The sequence below is a fragment of the Erithacus rubecula genome, assembly GCF_903797595.1.
Source record: "Erithacus rubecula genome assembly, contig: SUPER_Z_unloc_4, whole genome shotgun sequence".
Taxonomy (NCBI): domain Eukaryota; kingdom Metazoa; phylum Chordata; class Aves; order Passeriformes; family Muscicapidae; genus Erithacus; species Erithacus rubecula.
This window is the reverse complement of record NW_027635670.1, coordinates 1452136-1474199: the sequence shown is the minus strand read 5'-3', so window position 1 is coordinate 1474199 and position 22064 is coordinate 1452136. Positions and strand designations below refer to the sequence as shown.

Here is a 22064-nt window from a genome sequence, read left to right as displayed (position 1 = left end):
TGTTCAGATTTGGACCTGCACTGCGCCCTCCCCATCCAAGGAGGAAAGGGGAAGACAGGTAAATGTTTGATACTCTCAGTCTTCTCAATTAACATTTAAATCCCTCCAGTTCAGTCCCATGTACAATGATTAGGGACCTCACATAGTTATGCAGTGCGTCATTTCTTTTTTTTTTTTTCCTGCTGTGAAACATGACCCCATTTCATGCACTGAGTTTCTTGCATCCTCAACACTTAGAGGCTCTGAGAGGCCATCTTGCTCCTCTCAAATTCCTCCTGATTACCTGTTAAGACTGAGGTAAACCACAAGGGTTATATAGGAGCAGCAGTCACTTAACTGTCCTTGTCTTAAGGACAGGCCAATTGACAATAATCTATGAACTGCATTTTCAGTTAATGCTTAGTTAACACAAAAATACTGACAATATTGGACAATATTGAATATTCATTTAACCACTATCCCAGACTATTTTATTTGAAGCTCTGAACAAGACTAACCAGACACACTATAACCTGGAACTTTCTTAGACTTTTCTTACTTTCTCTCACTTTGTAAACTGAAGAAAATGTGGTTGATTGTACCACCTCTGCAAAGAGCCTTCAGTAGAACTGTACTACTGAGCTATGACTTCCAAGTCTAGAAGGAACAGCAGAAACATTCAGCAGTAGGAAAGGTAAATGGATGCACTATTGAAGCCTTTTTCTAATAATTAGTTAAAGCTCAGTTATAAATCCGAAGATCAGATTTTAAAGGAATATTTTCCTATTAGCGGCAATTCCAGAAAACATTATAAGCATGACAGTAGATCATATTTAGAACAATGTCTTCTAAGAGGATGGAAACTATCCTGAGCAAAAACTCACAAGAAGTCCAAATCCTGTAAGAGACGCCATCTCTCTTGTTCCCAAAACAGACAAATAAATTAGGGAAAAAGACATACATACAAATTTACAATTTGGTTATAATTTATAATTTTTTTATTGTATTAAAAGGGTTTTTCCCCATGTAAATATAAGAGCAGTCTCAAAACTTTGCCGTTTTTCATTCACTTGAAAGCAAATATCCTTTACCTTGCATTGTTGTCCAAACAAAGATATTCTCTGGGATCATCAGCACTAGCATTAGTTGTTTTAACACCCTTATCAATGAACAAACCAGCCTGAAATAAGCAAGGAAAGAAAATTCATCCTATCCAAAATTAAAGACAGACTAAAAATTAAATCTTAAAAATTTAAGCATTGCATTCCATACACATATTAGAAAGTTTCAGTTTGGCTTCAATTGGCCTATTTTCTAGGGGAAAACTAGCTAATTAATATAATAAACCAGTCTGTGCTAAAATGAAATGAATTATCTGTGATTAAAAAAAAGTAATGGAAAATGATCAAAGGCTCATTTCAGATTTCTTTCACAACATTTATTTGAGGTTTTCCATTTATTACCAGATGCTGTTCTGGAAAATCTGGAAGCCAATCTTGTGGTGAGTTCAAATTATTCAAGAGAAGGGAAAGGGGAAAAGGGAATAGGGAGAAAGGAAAAAAAAGGAAAAAGGAAAAACGGAAGGGAACAGGAAGGAAATCCAAAACTCTCTATGAAAAATCCTTTGTGTATTGCACTTTAAAACTAAACTACCTTTACCAATAAAGATTATTTTGGTCCAAGCAGCAATAAACTTGAAACTCAATAATCCAGTATGAAACAAATTACTTGAGAAAATAAAAGAATATGGAAGTATTTGTGCTCTTTTACCTGCATACAAATACCCGTGACTACTTTCACCTCTGATCCAAATTATGATTACAACTGAGTCTTACACACAAGCAGATTGTCAGACCTGCTAGTGGAGTTCTCCTTCAACATGGAAATTTGCACACAAATTGTTACCCTTGTTTAAAGATGGTAACAGCTATACAGGTGAAACTGTTTTCTTCACAAGGCACTTTATTCAGTATATTCTAATTCAAATCTGAACAAAATGCCCTACAGTCCCAAACACAACTTCCATCAAACACTGCACCATTTCTTGGTACCCCAGGCAACCAACTGTCAGGCATGGGTTTCACTTTTCAAAAAAAGATTCAGTAACAATTCTATGAGGTCTCACTGGTTAAACTGTGAGAATCTCCTGCAGCAACCAAATAGAAATAAGTACTTATTTAGAGTTTGGTGGCTTTGTAAATTTCATTATATTTCTACATAGATACAGCAACTAGATTCCAAATGAAATACTTAAAGGACTTCAGGTGAAGTGAAACTTTAGCAGAAATGTGGAAATGGTTTTAAAGTGATACTAACAAAACACTCCTCAATGACTGTAGGCACAAAAGTCCAAAACAAAACTTCTAAATAAGTGAGCTCCTGAAGGCAACATTAAAACTTAATTTCTAGCCAGAGACAGCATCACCATGAGACCCAGAAAAATAAGTTGCAGCTACTGCAGCAAGCTATCAGATGAATCAGTGCTGCAATAAACTTTGATTTTTCAAGGGTCATCATTCTTTGGAGTTGGAAACAAAGTTGTAAAGAGTAGCATCTGATATGCTACTTCTGAAAAAAATATTTTATTAGAAGTATTAATTGATTTTAGTTGTTTGTGCCTTACTAGGATCTGAAATAGTGAATACTCAAAATGCAACAAGAAAATACACCCATGCTGATTACACATTGTTCTACAGCACAGTTCAAACACAGCACAAAATATACCTCCTATCCAGTTTAAAATGTGAACAGTCAAGTTCTAATATGGAACACTGAGAAATAACTTTGCTTTTTTTAAAATAACACACTTACCTTAAAATTAGAATGAACCCTGTTGTTATAGAAGATTCCTAGGGGTGTAAGCTCTGATTTGGTTTCGATGCCTAAACTGTGAGAATCTCCTGTAGCAACCCTGTGGAACAAATACCATATTCCAGCGTCCTGCAAATAATGGGAGAATAATATTACTTGTAAGTGATTCTGATACTATTATTGGTGCTGATATATATTTTAAAATAAAAAGTCTCCAAACAACAATTTAATCAGGGAAAAGTGGGATTTTGCAAATAAGGCTATATCCTAGTGGATAATATAAACTAAAATGTATTTTGCTTCTCAGTGAAGCCATTCAACACCATATATTTAAGATGTTCTAATATTTCAAATAGGACCATGTCCAAGTTAATGTACCTTCTGCATTCAGTTGTGACATCCCACAAACTAGATTTTTATTCACTAATAGATAATAGTATTCACAGTAAGATACTCAAAATCATTCCTCCTGTCCTTACTGTTCCAGTCTGTTAAGGTTGGGACATCTCTGTTCCCATCAAAATTTAAATGGCACAGCCAAAAACGCCCTCAATAGTTTTCAGAAGACAAGGAAAAAAAGCACATCAAACAATCTGGTTGGTTCAAGGCACTGTGCCAACGATATGCAGAAATAATTTTAGTATCTGTTCATTTTCTGTACTTCTTTAAGATCTCTGCTCTTGAAGTTGGATTTTTCTGCTAAATGAAACCCACAAAATTCCCTTTCAACTACATTTGGGTTCGCAACTCGTGGCATCATGACATTTGCACTGCAGGCACCTATAGACATCAAAACCTTTACCTGACCATAGGCTGTGTGCCCTTAAAAAATAATCACCCCATAAGCCACATTAAAGGATTAAATGATAGCTAAAGATACACTGAGTGCTCCATCTCATGAAAAATGATCATCAACCTTTTTAAGAAACATGGATAAAGTGAATTCATCCTGGCTTAAAAGATTTAATGCATTTCACTCCAAGAATATACTAATTTTCCAATGAGTGCTGGAAATTCTACTTTCCAGTAACGCTCCCATCCCAGTGTGTAATGATGACACACTGACATTTCTGGTGATTAACCATTACAAAGCAAATATGGATGTTCCATTAATAAAAATACCAAAATCTTGCCTCACATATAATTAAGTACAGCTTTGTGCTTGGCAGACTCAAATTTCATCCAAAACACCCCCTGATGCTTGGAAAATAGACTTAGATAAACTTAAAAGCTTGTTAAGCATCTGCAAGCATTGAGAAATATGAAAAAGGTTGGGGGCTTTTTCCTCTTTTCTCTCATACACACCAAAACAAAAGAAACATGTACTGCCTATACAGCCTTATCACAGGCCCCACTGCGCAACCAAGGACCTCAAGAAGAATGGAATTATTTGGCTGTGAATTGCACTAGCTCATACCAGCAAAAACTCTATAGTGCAGAGTCTGTATGAGAACAGTTGAATTATTCTATTTCCAAAACATTAAGCTGTGGTCCCTTTATACTGACGTGTTTACATCCATGCAAGGACACATCAAAGTGGCGAAACTTTGTGCCAGAGACACATGCTTGCTCCAGTCAGGCAGATCCTGCTAATAAAAGGAAGTAACATCTACTGGGATGAGCTACACAGGCAGAAAAAGACCTGGCAGGACTTAAGCACCAGATCACAGAAGCAAAGAAGTTGTTTAACTTAACTTAATACCTAAACTAGTTACATTACATAAAGCAAGCAAAATGGAAAGACATTGTGTTGGACAGAAAAGACCCATTTTAATTTGGGAAGCGAGTCCAGATCCCTCCTAGCTGTAGACAGTCAAGTAGAAAACAAACAAATAGAAGCAAATCCACTACAATGAAAGCAACGAGAATGAGACCACACAAAAAACAGAAAGAAATTTTCTTATTTTTTTAATACTCCAGATATTTCAACTCAGGTAAGTATTCTGAATCCTATTCTATTTATTAATAACATGTGCTATCAGTTACAGATAAATGTTATCTGTAAAAGTATATGGGCCCATATTCTTCCAACACTGGAGCCTTTGCAACAACAATCAACAACCCTTCCTGTTTTGCATTCCCACTGATTTCTTCAGAATAATCCAACTTAAAAAACCTTACATATCTCAGCCTCTCATCCAATACAGAACAGACTCCAGCTGCCTCCTACATAGTATGTACACATCTTTGTATCACAGGAAGCTATGACAAGATATTTGCACTAATACAAGGTTCAGAACAAGCAAAACCACACCAGCAGTCACTGGCTGGAAACAATTGACTAACCAGCAACAGAAGTGTTTTAACTGTTTCTTACACAATGAATGCTTTTTTGCAGTCATTTTTCATTCCAGTGACTACAGCTCTTGCAGAGCTGTCACTAAACTCATGACAATCTACAGGAAATATAGAAGATTCATTGTGAAATACATCAATTCTGTGAAAATAAAAGGATTTCTACATAGACACTACTACATTTCTACATTGACAATACTGTCAGGTCTATTAAATACAAAGAAGATATCTCCTCTGTTGCAGCCACAACAAAGACTTTTGGCATCATTTAAATGCACACCTAGACATACCCTGCACTTTCAATGCCAATATGCTGCCAAACATAAAAATATTTATATATAAAAAAGAAAAATATATGTGTATCTGGCACTGTAAATGTTACAGATTTTACAAATGCCAGTGACATAAGCAGATTGTTATGAATTATCTTAAGCCTTACCTGTGAGCCTGCTGCTGCATTATTTATAAGATGATTATTGGGATGAGAAATCCAGAATGTTGAAACGGCCCTGCAATATTATTCAGAAACAAGTTACTACACAATACCTCTAGCTCAAACAGAAGTATCTTTCCTTTTTAACATACACATCAGAAAAAGCTAAACTGATGAAGAAACTGCTTCACATTCAAAATACACATCACAAAACCTTCCATACCTAGAAGTCAAAAATACCTTCTTTTAATTTTTATTATTTGTATGCATAGTATTGTATTTAATGTTGTGCAGATATTCCATGCAATGATAAAATGTTCTAAGAAGCTTTCACAAGAAAGAAATAGTATCCATAAAAATAGTGGTGACAACTTGAGAATATGCATACATTTATGCAGTAGTGAAGATGTCCAACAGATTTTAAGGTTCCAAGTATCACAAGAAACAACAATATTCCTAGAAACCATTTTTATCTTTAATAGAAGACTAAATGTTTATTTTTATTGCTATTTTAAAAATACCAGTACTCTGTGAATTACATTCATTAAATTATAGATAAAAGTGTTTTCCATCTGTGTTGTATGATAATCAAGAGATTATCAGCAGTTTAACTGTTACAGCTGTTTGGGTTTTACTTTTCCATCATGATATACTCACATGCAGTCTGTGGCTGGCACTGGCACATAACTTCCATACACTTTATCCCTAATCCCAGTACACATGCTGCTGTTTCTGTCTGTAGGCAGAAGAGTGCCTGGTTTTGTGACTAGCCCAAGGTTGTGGAACAAAGTATTCCTCTGCTCAATGCCATCTTCTATAAAGAAACAGTGACCTAGTGTGTCGTAGCCAATGGTGTCCTTTATCTGTTGGAATACAAGTTCATTATGTCAGCAGTAGTAGCATTTACTGAGATTTATTTGACAAATACCATCTAGTTTTACTATCTTGGCACAGCTGCAGAGTGAAGTGTCAGTATCAGCAGCTCAGATGATTCAAGCACATAGATTTATTCACCCCTTACAAACACACTGCTATGTCTGGAAAGCTTAGCTGCCTTACAGCTGTGTTACAGCGAGCTGCTGTTAGAATCTGAAAAAACAGAATGCTGAGAACTGTTAAATTACTCTTTGCAGTAATTTATTTATCCACTGAAATAAGAAAATCATTGCTAAGAATCAAATTTGCAGAAGAGATAGGATCCTTTTATCATCTAAATGTTCTTTATAATATTTATTCTAACATAATATGTTTTACTCTCCATGCACCTACCAGCAAACCATTAGTTGCATGAACAGTCACACATCTGGAAAAACAGTGATGAATGGAAAGACCTTCCAGATAAGTTTTAAAAGTATATCCTCCTTTTTCATCCACATCCCCACAAAGGTGAAAGTGAACAGGGTAACTTCCAATCTGCTGCTGGCCCATTTGCTTCAGTTCCACATAGGAAAGGTGAACAGATGTAAAATTCTTTAAAACCTAAAAAAAAAAAAAAAAAAAAAAAAAAAAGAAGTCCAGAGTGAATGACCAATTATTTGCTTTTTAACCAATGGAAATTTTAAGTTAATACATCATCTACCCCAGATGTCCAGAAGCTAGAATCTGTGCACAGTTGGCACACGCCAGCCAACACAATAAAAGTTAGAACAAACTTTACAAAATGCCTTACAAAACTGTATCCTTCATAAATAAGTTTCAAATTTGAATCTCCGTGTGGCTACAAGAGAGGAATTTTTACCACACATACTGCCACTCTTTATTGTCAGGTCTTTACCAGGTGGCACATTAAATAGTTTCACACATACTGTCCAACCAAACAGAAGTCACCCGAATCTGGCTGTCTTTAATGAAGCTGCACCAGCATGAGTGCAGCCTTAGCTGAATAAAAAAAAACCCCAGAATAATGGAGTCTCAAAGGAACCCATTGAAAAACCTAGTCCAGTTGAGAGCTTGGTGCTGGGTCAGCTTCATAAAACAACTGCTCAGCACATTGCTCAGAGAATACCTCCAGTCACAGAGACACTCGTGGTGTTAATTGGTTCTACCCTTTCAGTTTCCCAGTACAGTAGCATTATTTGCCTTCTTTAAGCCCGGTCCCACTGCCTCTTGTCCTACTGCTATGCACCTCCAAGAACTGCTGTGGCCACTCTGAACCCTCACCAGCACCTGAAGACAGCAACAAGATCCCTCCTCTCAGCTCCCTGTCACTCATCACCACACACTGCCACACAACCTATCCTGCACACCCCAGTGCATCTACACTCTCATTGCAAGGAGAGCCCAAAACTGGACACTGCATTCCAGAGAAATGTTACTAAGAAATATGTGAAATTACCCTCACAATCACAGGACTTCACAGTAAAGTTACTGTGTATGAATTAAAGTCATAATGAGGTTGTACCAGTAATGCAGGAGAAAATGTTTTCTCCCACCTAAACTGCTAGGAAAGCATAAACCAAGTGCAACAGCTAAACTGCAATGACCTGAGTTAAAAACTGAATTACAACAACCAAAACAAGCCCTACTTTTTTTTTTTTTTTTTTTTTTTTTTTTTGGGTAACTCCATTTCATTAACTTACCTGCACTGAGTATTTATCAAAATTACCAATTTTCATAGGGAAATCAGTAATATATTTTTTTCCTCCTCCTTTAATTGAACTCTTAGGGTTTGCATGCCTAACATTTAGAAAGGGATGATCCAAATCCAATCTTTTAGGCATCCCTAATCTCTAGCTTTTACTACTGAAAAGCACCAAAACTGCAAACTAATGCCTCTCCTCACTGCCACTGAGTCCACTTTAGGCTACAGAACTACTGTCCAGTAGGAGTTCAGGATGTTCAAAAGCTATTACATTTCTTAATGTTTAGGATCCCTCTGCTTGAGAATGTAAGACTAGCATAAAACAAAAATACTTTCAGTGCTGAAGTCTAGGTTTGGCAACAGATACTCACTACTCAGTCTCCTGGGAACAATTTAACTCTGATGAGTCAAAATGTTTGTTTTCTCTTCTACCTTCCAGACAACTGAAGGTCTGCTTATTTACACTTTTGTGGCAATCAAGGTCACACTTAACAGGATTCATCAAGACACACAGCTTGTCATTATCTTCTTTCATTACATTATCTTGAACCCTTGATATCTTGAGTACATCTACCTTCTTCCACAAAACAAAAGCTGCCACATATTAGGAAGGGGCTAATTTTCTTTCCCGCTATTATGGCCACCACTATGAAATTAAAATCTGCATCCAAATAAATTAGAAAGGGATTTAAACTGTGATAACCACCTAATGAGCACAATTATATTTGAAATTAAAATTTGAGGCCTCAAACTTCTCTAGCATCACTGGAGCACTGCTGCTCAAATCTTTCATCTAAAGATGTAAATGAACACAAGTTTAAATACTAGTTTCTAGAACACTCCTTCCTCTCAGCTTTATGTTCATAATACAAGAAATTTGAAGCAGCTTCCTTTATATAACATTAGTACTTTCAGATTTTTAAGAAACTAAATACAAAACCCCATAGTACAAGTCAGTTTCTCCCCCCTCCATGCCTCTGTAGTGATCAGGTTCAGATGGGCAGTCTGAATTGGGATTCAATGCTCATCATCTGGGGAGATACAAAGGCAGTGAAAGGAAGGAAGAGAAACACAAGGGAGATCTAGCTTTATTCTGTAATGTTATAGGATGCACATGCATGGATATCACTCATTTAATCCCTACCACACAACATTACAATACCTGCTGGATGTTTCTAGAACAGTCTGTGCATTATATCCCTTCTTTCAATTCTACAGACTAAGTCTTGAGGAGTTAAATCTAATCTGGGTAAAGCTGAGAAAGAAGCCATTTCCACACATTGATCTTTTTCCCTTAACATATGCCTTTACATGACAGAAAGTTAATTGGAGATGTTTTACAAACCTTGATATGTCCACCAAATGTATCATAATTGAAGAACTGACAGTCCTTTTCAAGATAGCAGGTATTTTCTGTCTCCCCCCTTATTAGGATGTTTCTTGTAAGAACTCCAACTTCTGCTCTCATGTCCACTCCATCAATTACTTCTCCTACATGAGGAAACTGAGGGTTTTCTGTCCAACAGCAAGTTTTGAAGCAGAAAAAAAAAAAAAGAAAAAAGGTCACCACTGATTAAAACCAGAATCAGCTTGTATAAATAAGCAAGACAACTGCAGCAACAAAACCTGTGCACTCCTCCTCCTTAACCTGCTGGTCTTTCTTAGCTTTTCTTATGGTAGATGCATTTATCATTTTAATAAGAAACCAATCCCCCAAAAATATCAACATTTTATTTGCAAGTGCACCTTATAGTTTTGATCCAATAGTTTATGAACACAAGGGGGGGGAAAAAAACAAAGAAGAGCTTAAATTAACCCAATGTATGAAGCTTTTAGTGAAACACAGATGCAGACTGGTTATAAAAGAAAAAAGATTCTGGCTGCTTAATCTGTTTCAAAGACAAATTAAGAACTGAAAATGAAGTCTAAATACTGTTTGAAACTATATTGACCTCCTCCTAAAAGAAAAAAACAACTTGCTTTCCTAACTAAATTTCCTCTTTCTTAGGCAGTTATTCTGAAGATGTATATAACTCAAAATTAGGGAAAAGAAGATAGTCTGGTTTTACATCCTTCTTCAAAAACGCAACCAATTTCTCATTGAAACTGAGAAAATTATCTGGTTCTGTAAACCTTAAAAAATACATTCATGCATTTATTGATATCCTGAATACAGACTATTATTATCCCTTCCAAGCCTTAAAAAAAATATATAAGCCTAAACTACCAGACCATGAAGCAGAACTAAGAGCGATCCCAACACTGTATCTGCTTCTGAGGATTTAAAAAGACAAGAGGTGTCTGTAAATGGGACTGCACTCCTCTCTCTAAAGGCTTGCCTATTGTTTTCCCCTGTATTTGACTAGCAGCTCAAGAAATCAAGTGCAGAAAGATCAACCAAGGCTCCTACAAAACAATACTTTTTAGTTTTCCTACTACAAAAAGGTGAAACCAGCAAAAAACCTAGCAAAACAATGCAAGAAATAATTTCAAAAGATGGTATGTTCTTCAGCATGTCAAGTTTACTATTATACAGAAAATTCCTTCTTTGTGAAACAAATATGCAGTGTGACATGGGGACTTTTTAAAACTGCATACATTACTATGACAAGGAAAACTATATTGAAGGTGGCAAAGCACCCCAATTGGGAAAGCTGACTAAGTTCACCTCCTTTAACAGGTTTTTAATAGTTTAGCTGGGATTTACTTTAAACAAAAAAAAAAAAAGCCAAGATTTTGTATTTTATGCCACATTGTACATCTTGTGAAAATACAGGGTTTTTTAACCTTTAGAAGCAGCTGCTTTTTCATAGCACCTGATTTCCAAAATGAAATAGAGTCTATACACACACCATTCAGTGAAGACAATTAACTTCTTAAACTTCATACTGCAGCCTTCCAGTTAAGTTTGCTCTTTAAAACACCGTGCCCAGTGAAACACATGACACTCAAGAACAAAAAAAAAAAAAAAAAAAAAGTCACGTTCAATAGCTCTAAGTTAGCTCTACAGCTTCACTCAAACAGGTATTCTCTGACAGTATAATAAGGTAAATGGATTATGCTTTCTTCATACTTGAGATTTCTCAATGCAGGAGAACACACGTGACCCATGCTAACAAATGTGTGAGAAGCAAATTTCACCACCAGAGGGACAGACAGACCTGTCTCCTAATGAACAGGTGGACAGGGAAATCTGAGGCTGTTGGCAGAAAACTTCCAAGAATGAAGAAGGAGAAAAGCAGTTTGAAGAAAAGGAAGTTGCACTGTGCAGAAATTAACGGGACAAAACCAGACTGAGAAGAACACCCACAAGCTGCTGCAAACTAACACTGCAGGTCGTTAGTTTGTGCTATGGACTGATGCTGCAGCACACCAGGAGTGAGGGGAAGCTCCACACCAGGAGCTAGAGGACACCACAGGGGAGGGCAGCAGCACCATGGAGCAGGTGTGGAGCAGAAGGAAATAGAGACGCCAGCATAGCTGGCAAGCCAGTCCCCTGGGAGGCTCTTGTGATGTCAAGCTGAATGATTCAGATAATAAAAAGGAAATGGTCAACAACATGCATGACCATTTACTTGTGCATCCCACCCAAAGGAAAAACAGATTGCAACGACTCAGGGATATCCTGTGAGAGCAGAATCTTGGAAGGGCTACTTATTGTATAACCATTTTGCTGGGGAGGTGGCAAAAAGGAGACTGAGGGAAAGGAGAAAAAAAGAAAAAAGGTACAGGTTCAAAGACCACAACTTTCTTTTTCCCTTCCTGTTTGCATTTCTACTTTTTTAATAATAAAAGAAACAAAAAAATTTTCATGATATGAGAATGACACTAAAGGCAAGGGAAACAAGTAATGACCACAGCAGCTATTCAAGCATCTGTAAAGAAAACTTGTGAAAAGACAGAAAGGAGCCAAGGAAGGAAAACAAGCCTAACCCTACTGGGAAAAAAAAAAAAAATAAGGCATTCAAAGAGCCTGGGAAGAAATAAGGAAGAAAAGTTAGCATGGTGAGCTGTAAGGGAGACCTGACACACCAAGTCATTTTATAGCAAGGAGAATTACACATCTGTGTGTGTGGCAACAAAGCCATACAGTGATTCAAGAAAAGGCTGCTCTTTACTGTTTGCACTGCAAATACATATTCCACACAGATCTTCACATGGTGACTCTGCTCTCATACCTTTGACTTTAACCTGATGCTTGGTACACTCCGGGCAGGGAAGGAGGGTGAATTCCTCTGTCTGATACATGGAATAGTCTGTGCTTGCAACCACAATCCTGTCTCCTGGTTCCCAACTACTAACATCATCCAGAAGATTCAGTATTACTCCACCCACTGCTTCCACCTGGAAGCCTGATATTGGGACACCTAATTGAAAAAAAAAAAAAAAAAGAAAAAGAAGGGGAAATAAAGATTATAATCATCTTTATGTGAAACAATTCCCAAGAAGATGCTAATAAAATACATACGAGATTTCGCAGGCCCCAAAGCCCTCTGAAGTACAACTCTGACCTCACACATGCCAGTGTGAGATGCCTTTACAGCCTGTTTGCTTATGGGATCACAAAACAAAGGGAAAACACAGAACAAATGGTGACTGAAACAATCTATGATTTTTTTTTCTTCATAAAAACCTAGTTTTATATGGCAGTAATTTGTAGGTCCAGCTACCTCCAAGTGACATTGTTTTGCCATTTTAAACTGTACAGATGCAATCAAGGATGTGGAAAACAAAGCAGAGGACTTTCTTTTTTAAGAACAACTAACAGAACAGTTTGGCAGACTAAATGGCACACACACAGAATTTTATTGGCTTATGAATTTGCATAAGTTAGCTTTTGCAAACCCTTGAACCTAACTCTACAGCACCAGCAGGTAAAAGATGTATTTTGGTGGATTTTTTTTTTTAATATAAATCTATGTGTTTTCATGGGGCTGTAATGAACAGTAAAGGGGTAGTACCAAATATTTCAACTGCCTAACAAATAAACTTATGACTACTATAAACAATTTTTGAGAAAAACACAATATCATTCAATAATTCTAAAAACAGAAAGAGGTAATTACCACAAAAACTCAGATCAAAGATATCTTAAATTTAAAAAATTAATAATGGGGAAAAGCAAGCAAGTGGCAGGTCTTCCAGCTTTTTATATCACAGATTAAACTTTGTATCAGAACAGCTGCCTAAAGTTCAACACTCCTAACAGCAACAGAAAATTGTAACAAGAATAAAACATTTCATTCACCTTCTGTAGTTCATTTTTTTTTATCATAATCAACATCTCAGAAGCTTAGAAATAAAATATATATGAACTGCCAAATTACAAAAAAATTTTAAAAGTATCAGAACTTACAAGACTCCTATCTAAATATACTAGAATTTCATCTAAATATACTAGAATTTAAGACTCAATACTATGCTGCTCACATACTGTATACAGAGTGAGAAAATAGGTCGTACTGAATAACTGTGTGTTCCTATTTCATCCATAGCAAGAAAAAATAACTTATAGCAGCATTCAAAAATTTAAATTGCAACCAGAAGTTCTAGTGAAAAAAAGCATATAAAGTATTTTTTCTTTTCCCCCAACTGTAGGATTTCACAAAACACTTTCCTACCATCATTCCATTCGCTGTAAGCTCTCACAACAAACTTCTGACCATCCACTGTGAAAAACTCTTTTTGAGCAAGAGCTTTCCCACCAGTGCTGTGGTTTTCATAGTTTCTCACTGATTCATTACAGGAAGAATTTCCACCACCTATAACACCAACTAAAGCCCAGGCTTGCCTGTGAAAATCAAAAGTAAATGTTTAAATATAATGGCCCTTCAAAAATTATTTACAAAACCAGGAAAATACAAGGAACATAGAAGTAATAAAAAACCTTTTGGTTGCTCTTCCAAATTAATTTTAAAATGCAACTTCAAAATGCAGAAGGAAATGGGCAGATGTAACAGCAGAGAAAAATATTTTAACATAACTGGGTGTCCTATACACAATTGGCAAATATGAGAGCTCTTACTGCAGAAAACTTCCATATACATTTTTAGTAAACATCCAACAAGATACACATTTTTCCAAAAGCGAATTGCTAGAGATGTGTGACAAAAGTCACACAGCATCCTACTCCCAAACAGCTTTAGCAGGGCCTAGGAGGAGCAAGTGTCACTGCCAACGTTCCTGACATTTGCCAGCAACACCCCAAAGGAACACTCGGGGCTCCAGGGGACTGCACATTCCTCAGGCCAGGAGGGATGGACACAGCCAGCAACAGCCACTGGTGCTGGCCCCTGTGCTGGACAGGCAATAGCTGTTGAATCTTTCAGGATGCTCAGACCCAGAAAAAGGAAATGCATGCTGTTACACAACCTTTGTGCAATATACCACTGATGTGTGAGTGTTTGGAAACCAAAAGCAAACAACATGCCACAGATAGCTGCCACCAAGTTAAATAACAAGTTTATTTTGCTGTCCTTTACTGCTCTGTAATGACATAACCATGTGTGCAAAGGAAGCAGTCGAGATCATCTATTAAAAAGCCAGACAATTTTGCATCATTAAAGTTGAATCATTCTCCCCAAGTGAGAACAGTGTCAGCTAGCTGGACTGCAGTCTGTTGATAATGATTGATTCAAAGCCAGATATTAAACCCACCTTCAATCTAGTTGTCTTTATTTTAACCCTTCTTGATGATTTTGTTGATTGGGATCAAAAAGTCAAACAATACTTTAGCATTAACATGTTCACAGGAATAGTATATACTGCATTTTAGTAGCAGCAGCAAACAAGCTGAGCATTTCACATATCAACATCTAAAACAGTTACTTTGATGCATGCTTTGCATTTCAGGTGTTGCAGGAAGAAGTAGAAGGGGTGAGGGCTGTAATGGAGTATTCACCTCCATCCTGACATATTTTTCACTCCAAAGAGGTTTAATAAAATGACCCTGCTTTTCCTGAGCAAGCCATCAGGGAGAGCTTCTTGCCCACCTTCCACCACAGAGATGGTTATGTGCTTACTGAGCCTTTATTGACTATGGCAACCCTACAAGAATCAGTTCAGCAAAAAGGGAGTAAAAGGCTGCTTCTCCCCAGTTACAGGCTAAAGAAGTTCCTCATTTCAGACAAACTGGTGTGGATGTCATGGGCAGAGACAAACCCCACAAACCTACACCTCTCAGGACAGGCTGGGCTAGCTGCACCACAACCCAAGCAATCTGAAGCCACGCAGGCTTTGCTGCTTTCAGGAAGTGGTTTTCTGCTATAGGACATCCAGGTCTTGGCACTTTTGGCCAAACTGCTTCAGAAGCAAGAGCATTCCATCCCACACCCCTGTGCTTAAATAGCCAGTGACACAAATGTACTGCTGACGGGAACTGAGGTCAGAACATGCCATCCTGACTGACACGCCAGCTCGCCTCTGCCAAAGCAGAGGGAGGAAACTAACTGGAATCCAGATGTCAGGGGATAGTGAGGGATAAGAATAGAATGGAAAAACCAAATGACCAATTTCCTGGAAAACACTGGACAATACAAAGAGGTTATACAACACCATCCCAACAGAAGAAGAACAGACTGACAGGCAGTTAGGAGACTGGGTATACTTTTCAATTGTACTGCCAGCACAGAATCACAGAACCATTTAGGCTGGAAAATACCTCTAAGATCATCACATCTACCCTTTGACCAATGGCCACCTTGTCAACTAGACTATGGTACCAAGTACCATATCCAGTCATTTCTTGAACACCTACACAGATGGTGACTCCATCACCTCCCTGGACAGAGTTCCAATGCTTAATATCCCTTTCCACTAAGAAATTCCTCCTATGTTCCACTGTAAACTTCCCCTGATGCAGCGTGAGGTTACGTCCTCTTGTTCTGGCATTGGCTGCTTAGGGGAAGAGGCTGACCCCCACCTGTCTTGTAGGAAGTATAATAAGGTCCCTCTGAACCTCCTTTAATTTAGGCTAAACATTCCCAGCTCCTTCAGCAGCTCCCCATATGACTTGGCTTACATCCTTCATCAGCTCTGCTGCCCTTCTCTGGACACACTCCAGCACATCAGTCTAAGGGGCCAGAACTGGACACAGGTGTGGTTTCACCAGTGCCCAGTGCTGATAGTAGCCAGGACCTTCTTGGCCACCTGGGCACATTGATTTACGTTGCCCAGAGCAGTGTGGACAACTGTCTGCAGCACAAAGCCAAGTTCAGAACATGCACTGCAAAAAGCCATTTACAACAATTAAATGAAGAGCCATGAAGAGCAGTGTAAGTTTCCTGCTTTGGTAACTCCTGTTATACCTCTTCTAATGTCTCACCAAATCCTGACCAACTGAGAAGAATGGCCAAAAGACAAACATCTTGTAACTGCATTTCAATCACAAAATAACTTTACAGGTTGTGTCCTTTGAGAACTCAATGGAGAGATACTGTACTTTTATTTCAACAGTGCAGAAGTATAAATAAGATGTTTGATACCTGGGTTTAGTATCCCTTATAAACAAAGCTTTGGGTTGGAAGAAACCTTATAGAGCATTTAACTCTACTCCCTGTCCTTCCAAAGTCATACAAATTAAAGGCTTCACCTAGCAACTGTTATCTGTCTCTTAGAATGAGGAAAATATCCTTGCTGCACCCAGTTTTAATTTCTACAAAGAACAGTGAAAGCAAACAATTAGGAGAAAGCAAAAAAGCTTGTCACACAGATACCAGTCTGCTAACTGTACTGCTAACTGGATACTATTATGGCAGCACCACGTACAAAAATTCTCTAAAAGCTCTATGAACTGTCAAAATTTAACAAATTCCCCACAGCAGAATCTGCATATTATCTTTACTCAGCACAAAAGGGAAAATAAATTACTTACCTGTAGCTTAATCCTCTGACAAACTTACTTCCCAGAAGATTTTGAATAGTCACTCTGGTTTCCTCCAAAAGATTTTTAGCAGCTGAATCTCCTACAGCAATAGCAATAATGCGACCAGGATGCCCATTTTTCAGTAAGTTCTGGAGCTTTATGCTTTCCTCTGCAAATTCGTGAGTATCAAACTTCAGCACTTCCAAAACCTCTGCTGTATCCTGATCGATCACTCTAACATTTAGTCCTCGGTAAAAATTCTTTTTAAATGTATAATGACCATAGGCCAGCCCTGAGAAATATATAGTCTTTGACAGAAGAGTCCATGATACCTTCTGGCGCCCGTGCAACTCCAGCACTCCTTCAGGGCCCACACCAATAAATTTTTTGCCAAATTCTGGCACATCAGCACCTTCATTTGACTTCCCATACAAAATAATAGTTGCTTTGGATTTATAGCGGCATTTCTCTGCTCCAACATGAAGCATTCCACCATCCTTTATCAGGATAAATCGAGTTCTCAAGGTAATATTTTTAGAACCTTCTTTATCATCACCAAAAACAAGTAAACCTAAAGGGAAAAAAAAAAGTATTTCTGTACATCAAAGCAAAATTCAGAGACTCAAATAACTAAATTCTGCAGTAAGAACAACAGAAAAATTACAGATTTATTTTTCACATCCATCAATTAAGCTGTTGTGTTCTTATACATAATTCTTACAAGTATTACACATATGGGAAAGTAACTGCTACCAATTGTGACTTATCTTTCTAAGAATTTGCTGGTTTCTTCCAATTCTTTTCCTGCCTGTTTGGTAGGATTAGTAATATACAAGAGTTACCATTGGAGGACCAACAGATTGAGTATCACAAATGCTACTAAACAACCTTGTTTTCCTATATTGCACAGAAAACTACATCAATGCTGCACTGAAAAGATACTAGAGTATCATCACAGAGAATTCACCTTTTGAATGATATACCTGACCTGGCAGCAGGGTGAAAAGTAGAAAAGCATGGGAACTGGTCAATCAGCTGCAAGATGAAGTTTCAACATATTTTTATGCAATCACAGAAGTAAAAAATGTGCAGGAAATTGAAGCAAGGTATTCATCTTGCTATTTCATACCTCCATCCTGTATAACTATAGAGTGTACTGTAGCATCTGAGTTCAAACGAAACAAATCCCCTTTTTTGATAATAACTCGTTTTTCAGGATCTTTTCCAGGGCTCCAGTTTTTAAGGCGAGGGTTCTGATCAGGACAATTCTCTGCAATACAATGTGAAATCCAACTTTAAAATAATTAATATCACCACACCAATCAAGGCAGCATTAGGATGAACACAGTAAGAAAGGGTCAGTCACCCAAAAAGGATGCCCACATCCTCCTGTGTTTTCAATACTGCAGTCATTGTACCTGAATAGCTAAAAACACACTGGGAAATAGCTAAAGTCTCAGGGGAGGAAGGCATTCTTTTACTGAATTAAACTACTGTTGACCATAGATACCTTGGAACACCATCTGATTTTTCTCTTTATTTATTAGGCTACCAGGAGTAGATGAGAAGAGATAAGTGGAAAGCAGTCAGATAGAAAGCAATCACACTGAGCACTGGAGGCCTTAGGCCAGCTAACTAGGTTAATATAGTTGTAAATCATCCAAGTATCTGACATCCTCAAGGTCTCAACCCTGCCCCTTCCTACTTGTAAGCACTCAAATAATTTCTTTCAGTGAAAGTCTGCAAGAGGCACAAGACACCCTTAACATAGTCTGAACACCCTTAACATGGTCTGAAACCTGACCAGCTGGAGTAGTTTTCCAGGAGATGAGACATTTGGGTCTAACTTAAACATTTGTATCCCTTGGGAAGTCAGCTTAAATATCAGGCTACAAACTACATGAGAGCAGAGACACACACAGTCCTTGGTGAAAGCTGCAGCACTACCCAAGCTAGAAACTGAGCTGCAAGGCCAGAGGAAGAGAGACAATAGCAAGAAGCGACAGACTTCAGACAAAGTTAAAGCAATGTAGTATTTATACCACACATCTCTTAAGCAAATTGAGCATCTGGGTAATGTGGAAGCACAGACACACTACAAAAAGTGCAAAGTGTATTCCTTGGATTATCTTACAAAAATTAAATATTAAAAAATTTAAATATTAAAAATATTTTTCCTATTCAAAACACAATCAAAAAATTGACAAAATAAACATGTTAGTGGGCCAGCTGAGGTTAACTGCCAAAGTAGTCTTTTAATATCCTGCCTTCTGATGAAACACCCACACTTCTGAACTGCTACTTCGGAGGCAAGAATCTATCAGAAATAGTCCATTCTTGCAACATCTAAAGAAACCAAAACCTATCCACAAGTTTAATACAAGTCAGCCTTATTTTTGCTGACAGAAATGTTTTTTTTCCTTTGGTACTAACTCTCCACATTTCAAATCTCTCCCAACTCAGGAAAGCCACATAAACCAAATTTGACTACCAGTGGGGAAAAATTAGCAAGCTGCAGAAAGAGCAGAGGGCATACAAGTAGTATTATGCAAATAAAAACAAAATAAATTTTTTGGGATGATCCTATAAAGATCAGCTTTTAGAAGATGTAATTCAACACGAAAGAAAGCCGAAAAGCAAGAACTGCTATCAGCAAGACTGCTAAGCACTCAGCAGAGAAAGGCAAGTCTACTGCCTGACTCATGCAGAGTTCCTAATCCCTTTTCCCCAGACACCACACACACAAGCAGTGTGAAGAAACACTTATTTCCTGGCTGGTAGGAAAGGGCAGTGTGAGGAAACCATGAGTCAGCAACCTGATGACTTCTGCTTAGTGTGATTCACAGAAGAGCAGATCCAGTGACCATATATTTTTCTATTGAATCAGAAAGAAGACATATAAAGCAGTAACTAAAAAATATTACCATTTTAAAGTCTATTGTACATTACAATCCACCAAGAAAGCCATCAGAATCAGAAACAGGCACTCTCGTAGCATAAACATGCTTCTGGGGCATAATGGATCAACTTTTTTGGCAAGCAAATCAGATGTGTTTAGCAAAAGTATTTTGAAATTCTCCCTTAGCAATTGCAGTGGGCTGCCTGAAAACACCAAATACTTAACTTCACCATATGTTATCTCCAAAATTACCAAGTAGATTTTACAGATAACAGTTACTGCCTTTAAAGTTAAATAAAAACAGAAGCACAGACCAGAAATCATTACGTGCTGACCTTGCCAAATTTAGCCACTCGTGTTGAAAATTTTTCAAGTCAAGCCTCTGCCTCAAAATATTTCTTCAAAAATGGGTCAGCATTTCTGCAGGTTTAGTGGTCTCTATTAGAGCTCGGGGAGAGAAGTAAAATTTCTGCAAGTAGTGGGCCACCCACAAGAAAGCAGCCTGACCAAAAAAAAACCAATGCTAGAACCTCTCACAGAGCAAGCACATGAAATTTGAAAGGAGAAAAAGACAGGCAGGGAAAAATTCTCAAGATACAACTAAATAGTTATTTTCTACTTGTTCAGGCATCATGTCTGGAATTTTTAAGGCCTCCAGGAAAGTTATCAGTGTTATATTATGCTCAGCAGCTAAATTTTCTGAGCGTCCTGTTTATCCCCTGGGCAAGGTCCAGCAAGAGCAAGGAACTTTTCTCTATGTCCCCAGTTGTCACTCTGACCCCACATCAGAAACATGGGGAAATGGGGAAGGAAATTGCATTTCCACTGCTCTCCCTGATCTCCAATGCTCAGGACTCCTTAGATGAGTCAGGAGTAGATGTCAGGAATATAGAAGCAAGGAGGAAAAAGAAACCAGCTGACAAGCAGGAACAGAAATGCTGACAAGCAGCCCCTTCCCTTCAGGGAAACTATGGTGGCAGTTCAGAATTCACGCACATTTACTACCAAGTGTCACACTCCTTCCACTTCTTTTTAAACAGCCATTAAGAGTTCTGACAATATGGATTTCCAACCAGCCCTGAAAAAAAGCACACCTAACTGGAGCTGGTGTTGTCTGCTGCAGTACTACACATGCTTGGGTCGGAGCTATTATGCACATGTTAGTGCACATTAACATTTCAACCTGCTGGGAAACTTCTGGGGAGTTTCTGCAACAACCATACTGCAAGATTAAACCATCAGCCAGGCTTTCCTTAGTGCCAGTAGGAGTTTCTGTTGTGTCAGGGTTTCACAGAATAAATACGCTGGAAGGGACCACAGTGGTCATCTGGTCCAGACTCTCCACTCAAGCAGGGTCATCCCAGAGTACACAGCACAGAATTGTGTCCAGACAGTTGTGGAGACCCTCCAGGGAGGGATACTCCACAGCCTCTCTGGGCAATCTGCTCCAGTGCACAGTCACACATGCAGTAAAGAAATTCTTCCTCATATTAAGGTGAAGCTTCTTATGAACTCATCTTATTGCACAACAGCACCAAGAAGAGCCTGGCTGCACTTCAAATTATTTCAGAGTGTTAACTGGGCAAGTCACCCTCCAGTCTCTTCTGGAATTTGTCTGTAACGGAAGTGCTTACTGCTTATGTACCTGTTACCAGCAATGTGTGTACAAGCAATGTACAACAGAGGAATAATCTTCCATTTATTAGTCCCTAAGGTTTAGTTATTTTCCTTCATTAGGAAAGCTCAGTAACTTCACCCAAGGAGGTATCTCAGCAAGCCATCATCAAGAGCACTTCAGCTGGATGTCTGCATTTATTTTGTACTGCTATCTGAAATCCTCAGTTGGTTATCTGATGTTCAGCCTGTGTTGCACTGACTTTGGAAACAGCTTCTTTTTAATTACTATGTCCAAAGCCACTGAAAGTCTGTTATTACAGTAGCCAACAGTTTCAATTCAAATTCCTGTTTAGCTTTTAGAAACCTGACTACTGCCTTAAAAACAGTCAAAACCTCCAAACTCACCAAAACAACCCACATTCCAAACTTCACTACCAATATTTAGCAACTGCACCTCATAGCATCTTCTAGGAGCAATTTGCTAGAGGGATGCACACTTTGTGATCACATCACCTGTTGAGGCTTTAAAACCAAAGACAAACTTCAGAGATTCTCCAAATTCAAAACAAGTTGCCCAGTTTTCTAA

General features: G+C 38.0%; 1 protein-coding gene across 1 annotated transcript in view; it reads right to left on the bottom strand.

Annotated features, from left to right (window-relative positions):
- The window catches only part of CEMIP2 (cell migration inducing hyaluronidase 2), a 46683-nt gene that overhangs the window by 13250 nt on the left and 11369 nt on the right, over window positions 1-22064 (bottom strand). The window contains exons 3-12 of the mRNA XM_079331470.1: window positions 18092-18232; window positions 16972-17533; window positions 13721-13890; window positions 12278-12466; window positions 9445-9614; window positions 6788-6997; window positions 6176-6381; window positions 5525-5594; window positions 2791-2919; window positions 1071-1159 (exon numbers count right to left, since the gene is read on the bottom strand). Coding sequence (XP_079187596.1) covers window positions 1071-1159; window positions 2791-2919; window positions 5525-5594; window positions 6176-6381; window positions 6788-6997; window positions 9445-9614; window positions 12278-12466; window positions 13721-13890; window positions 16972-17533; window positions 18092-18232 — 1936 coding nt within the window. The remainder of the gene's footprint in view (window positions 1-1070; window positions 1160-2790; window positions 2920-5524; window positions 5595-6175; window positions 6382-6787; window positions 6998-9444; window positions 9615-12277; window positions 12467-13720; window positions 13891-16971; window positions 17534-18091; window positions 18233-22064) is intronic.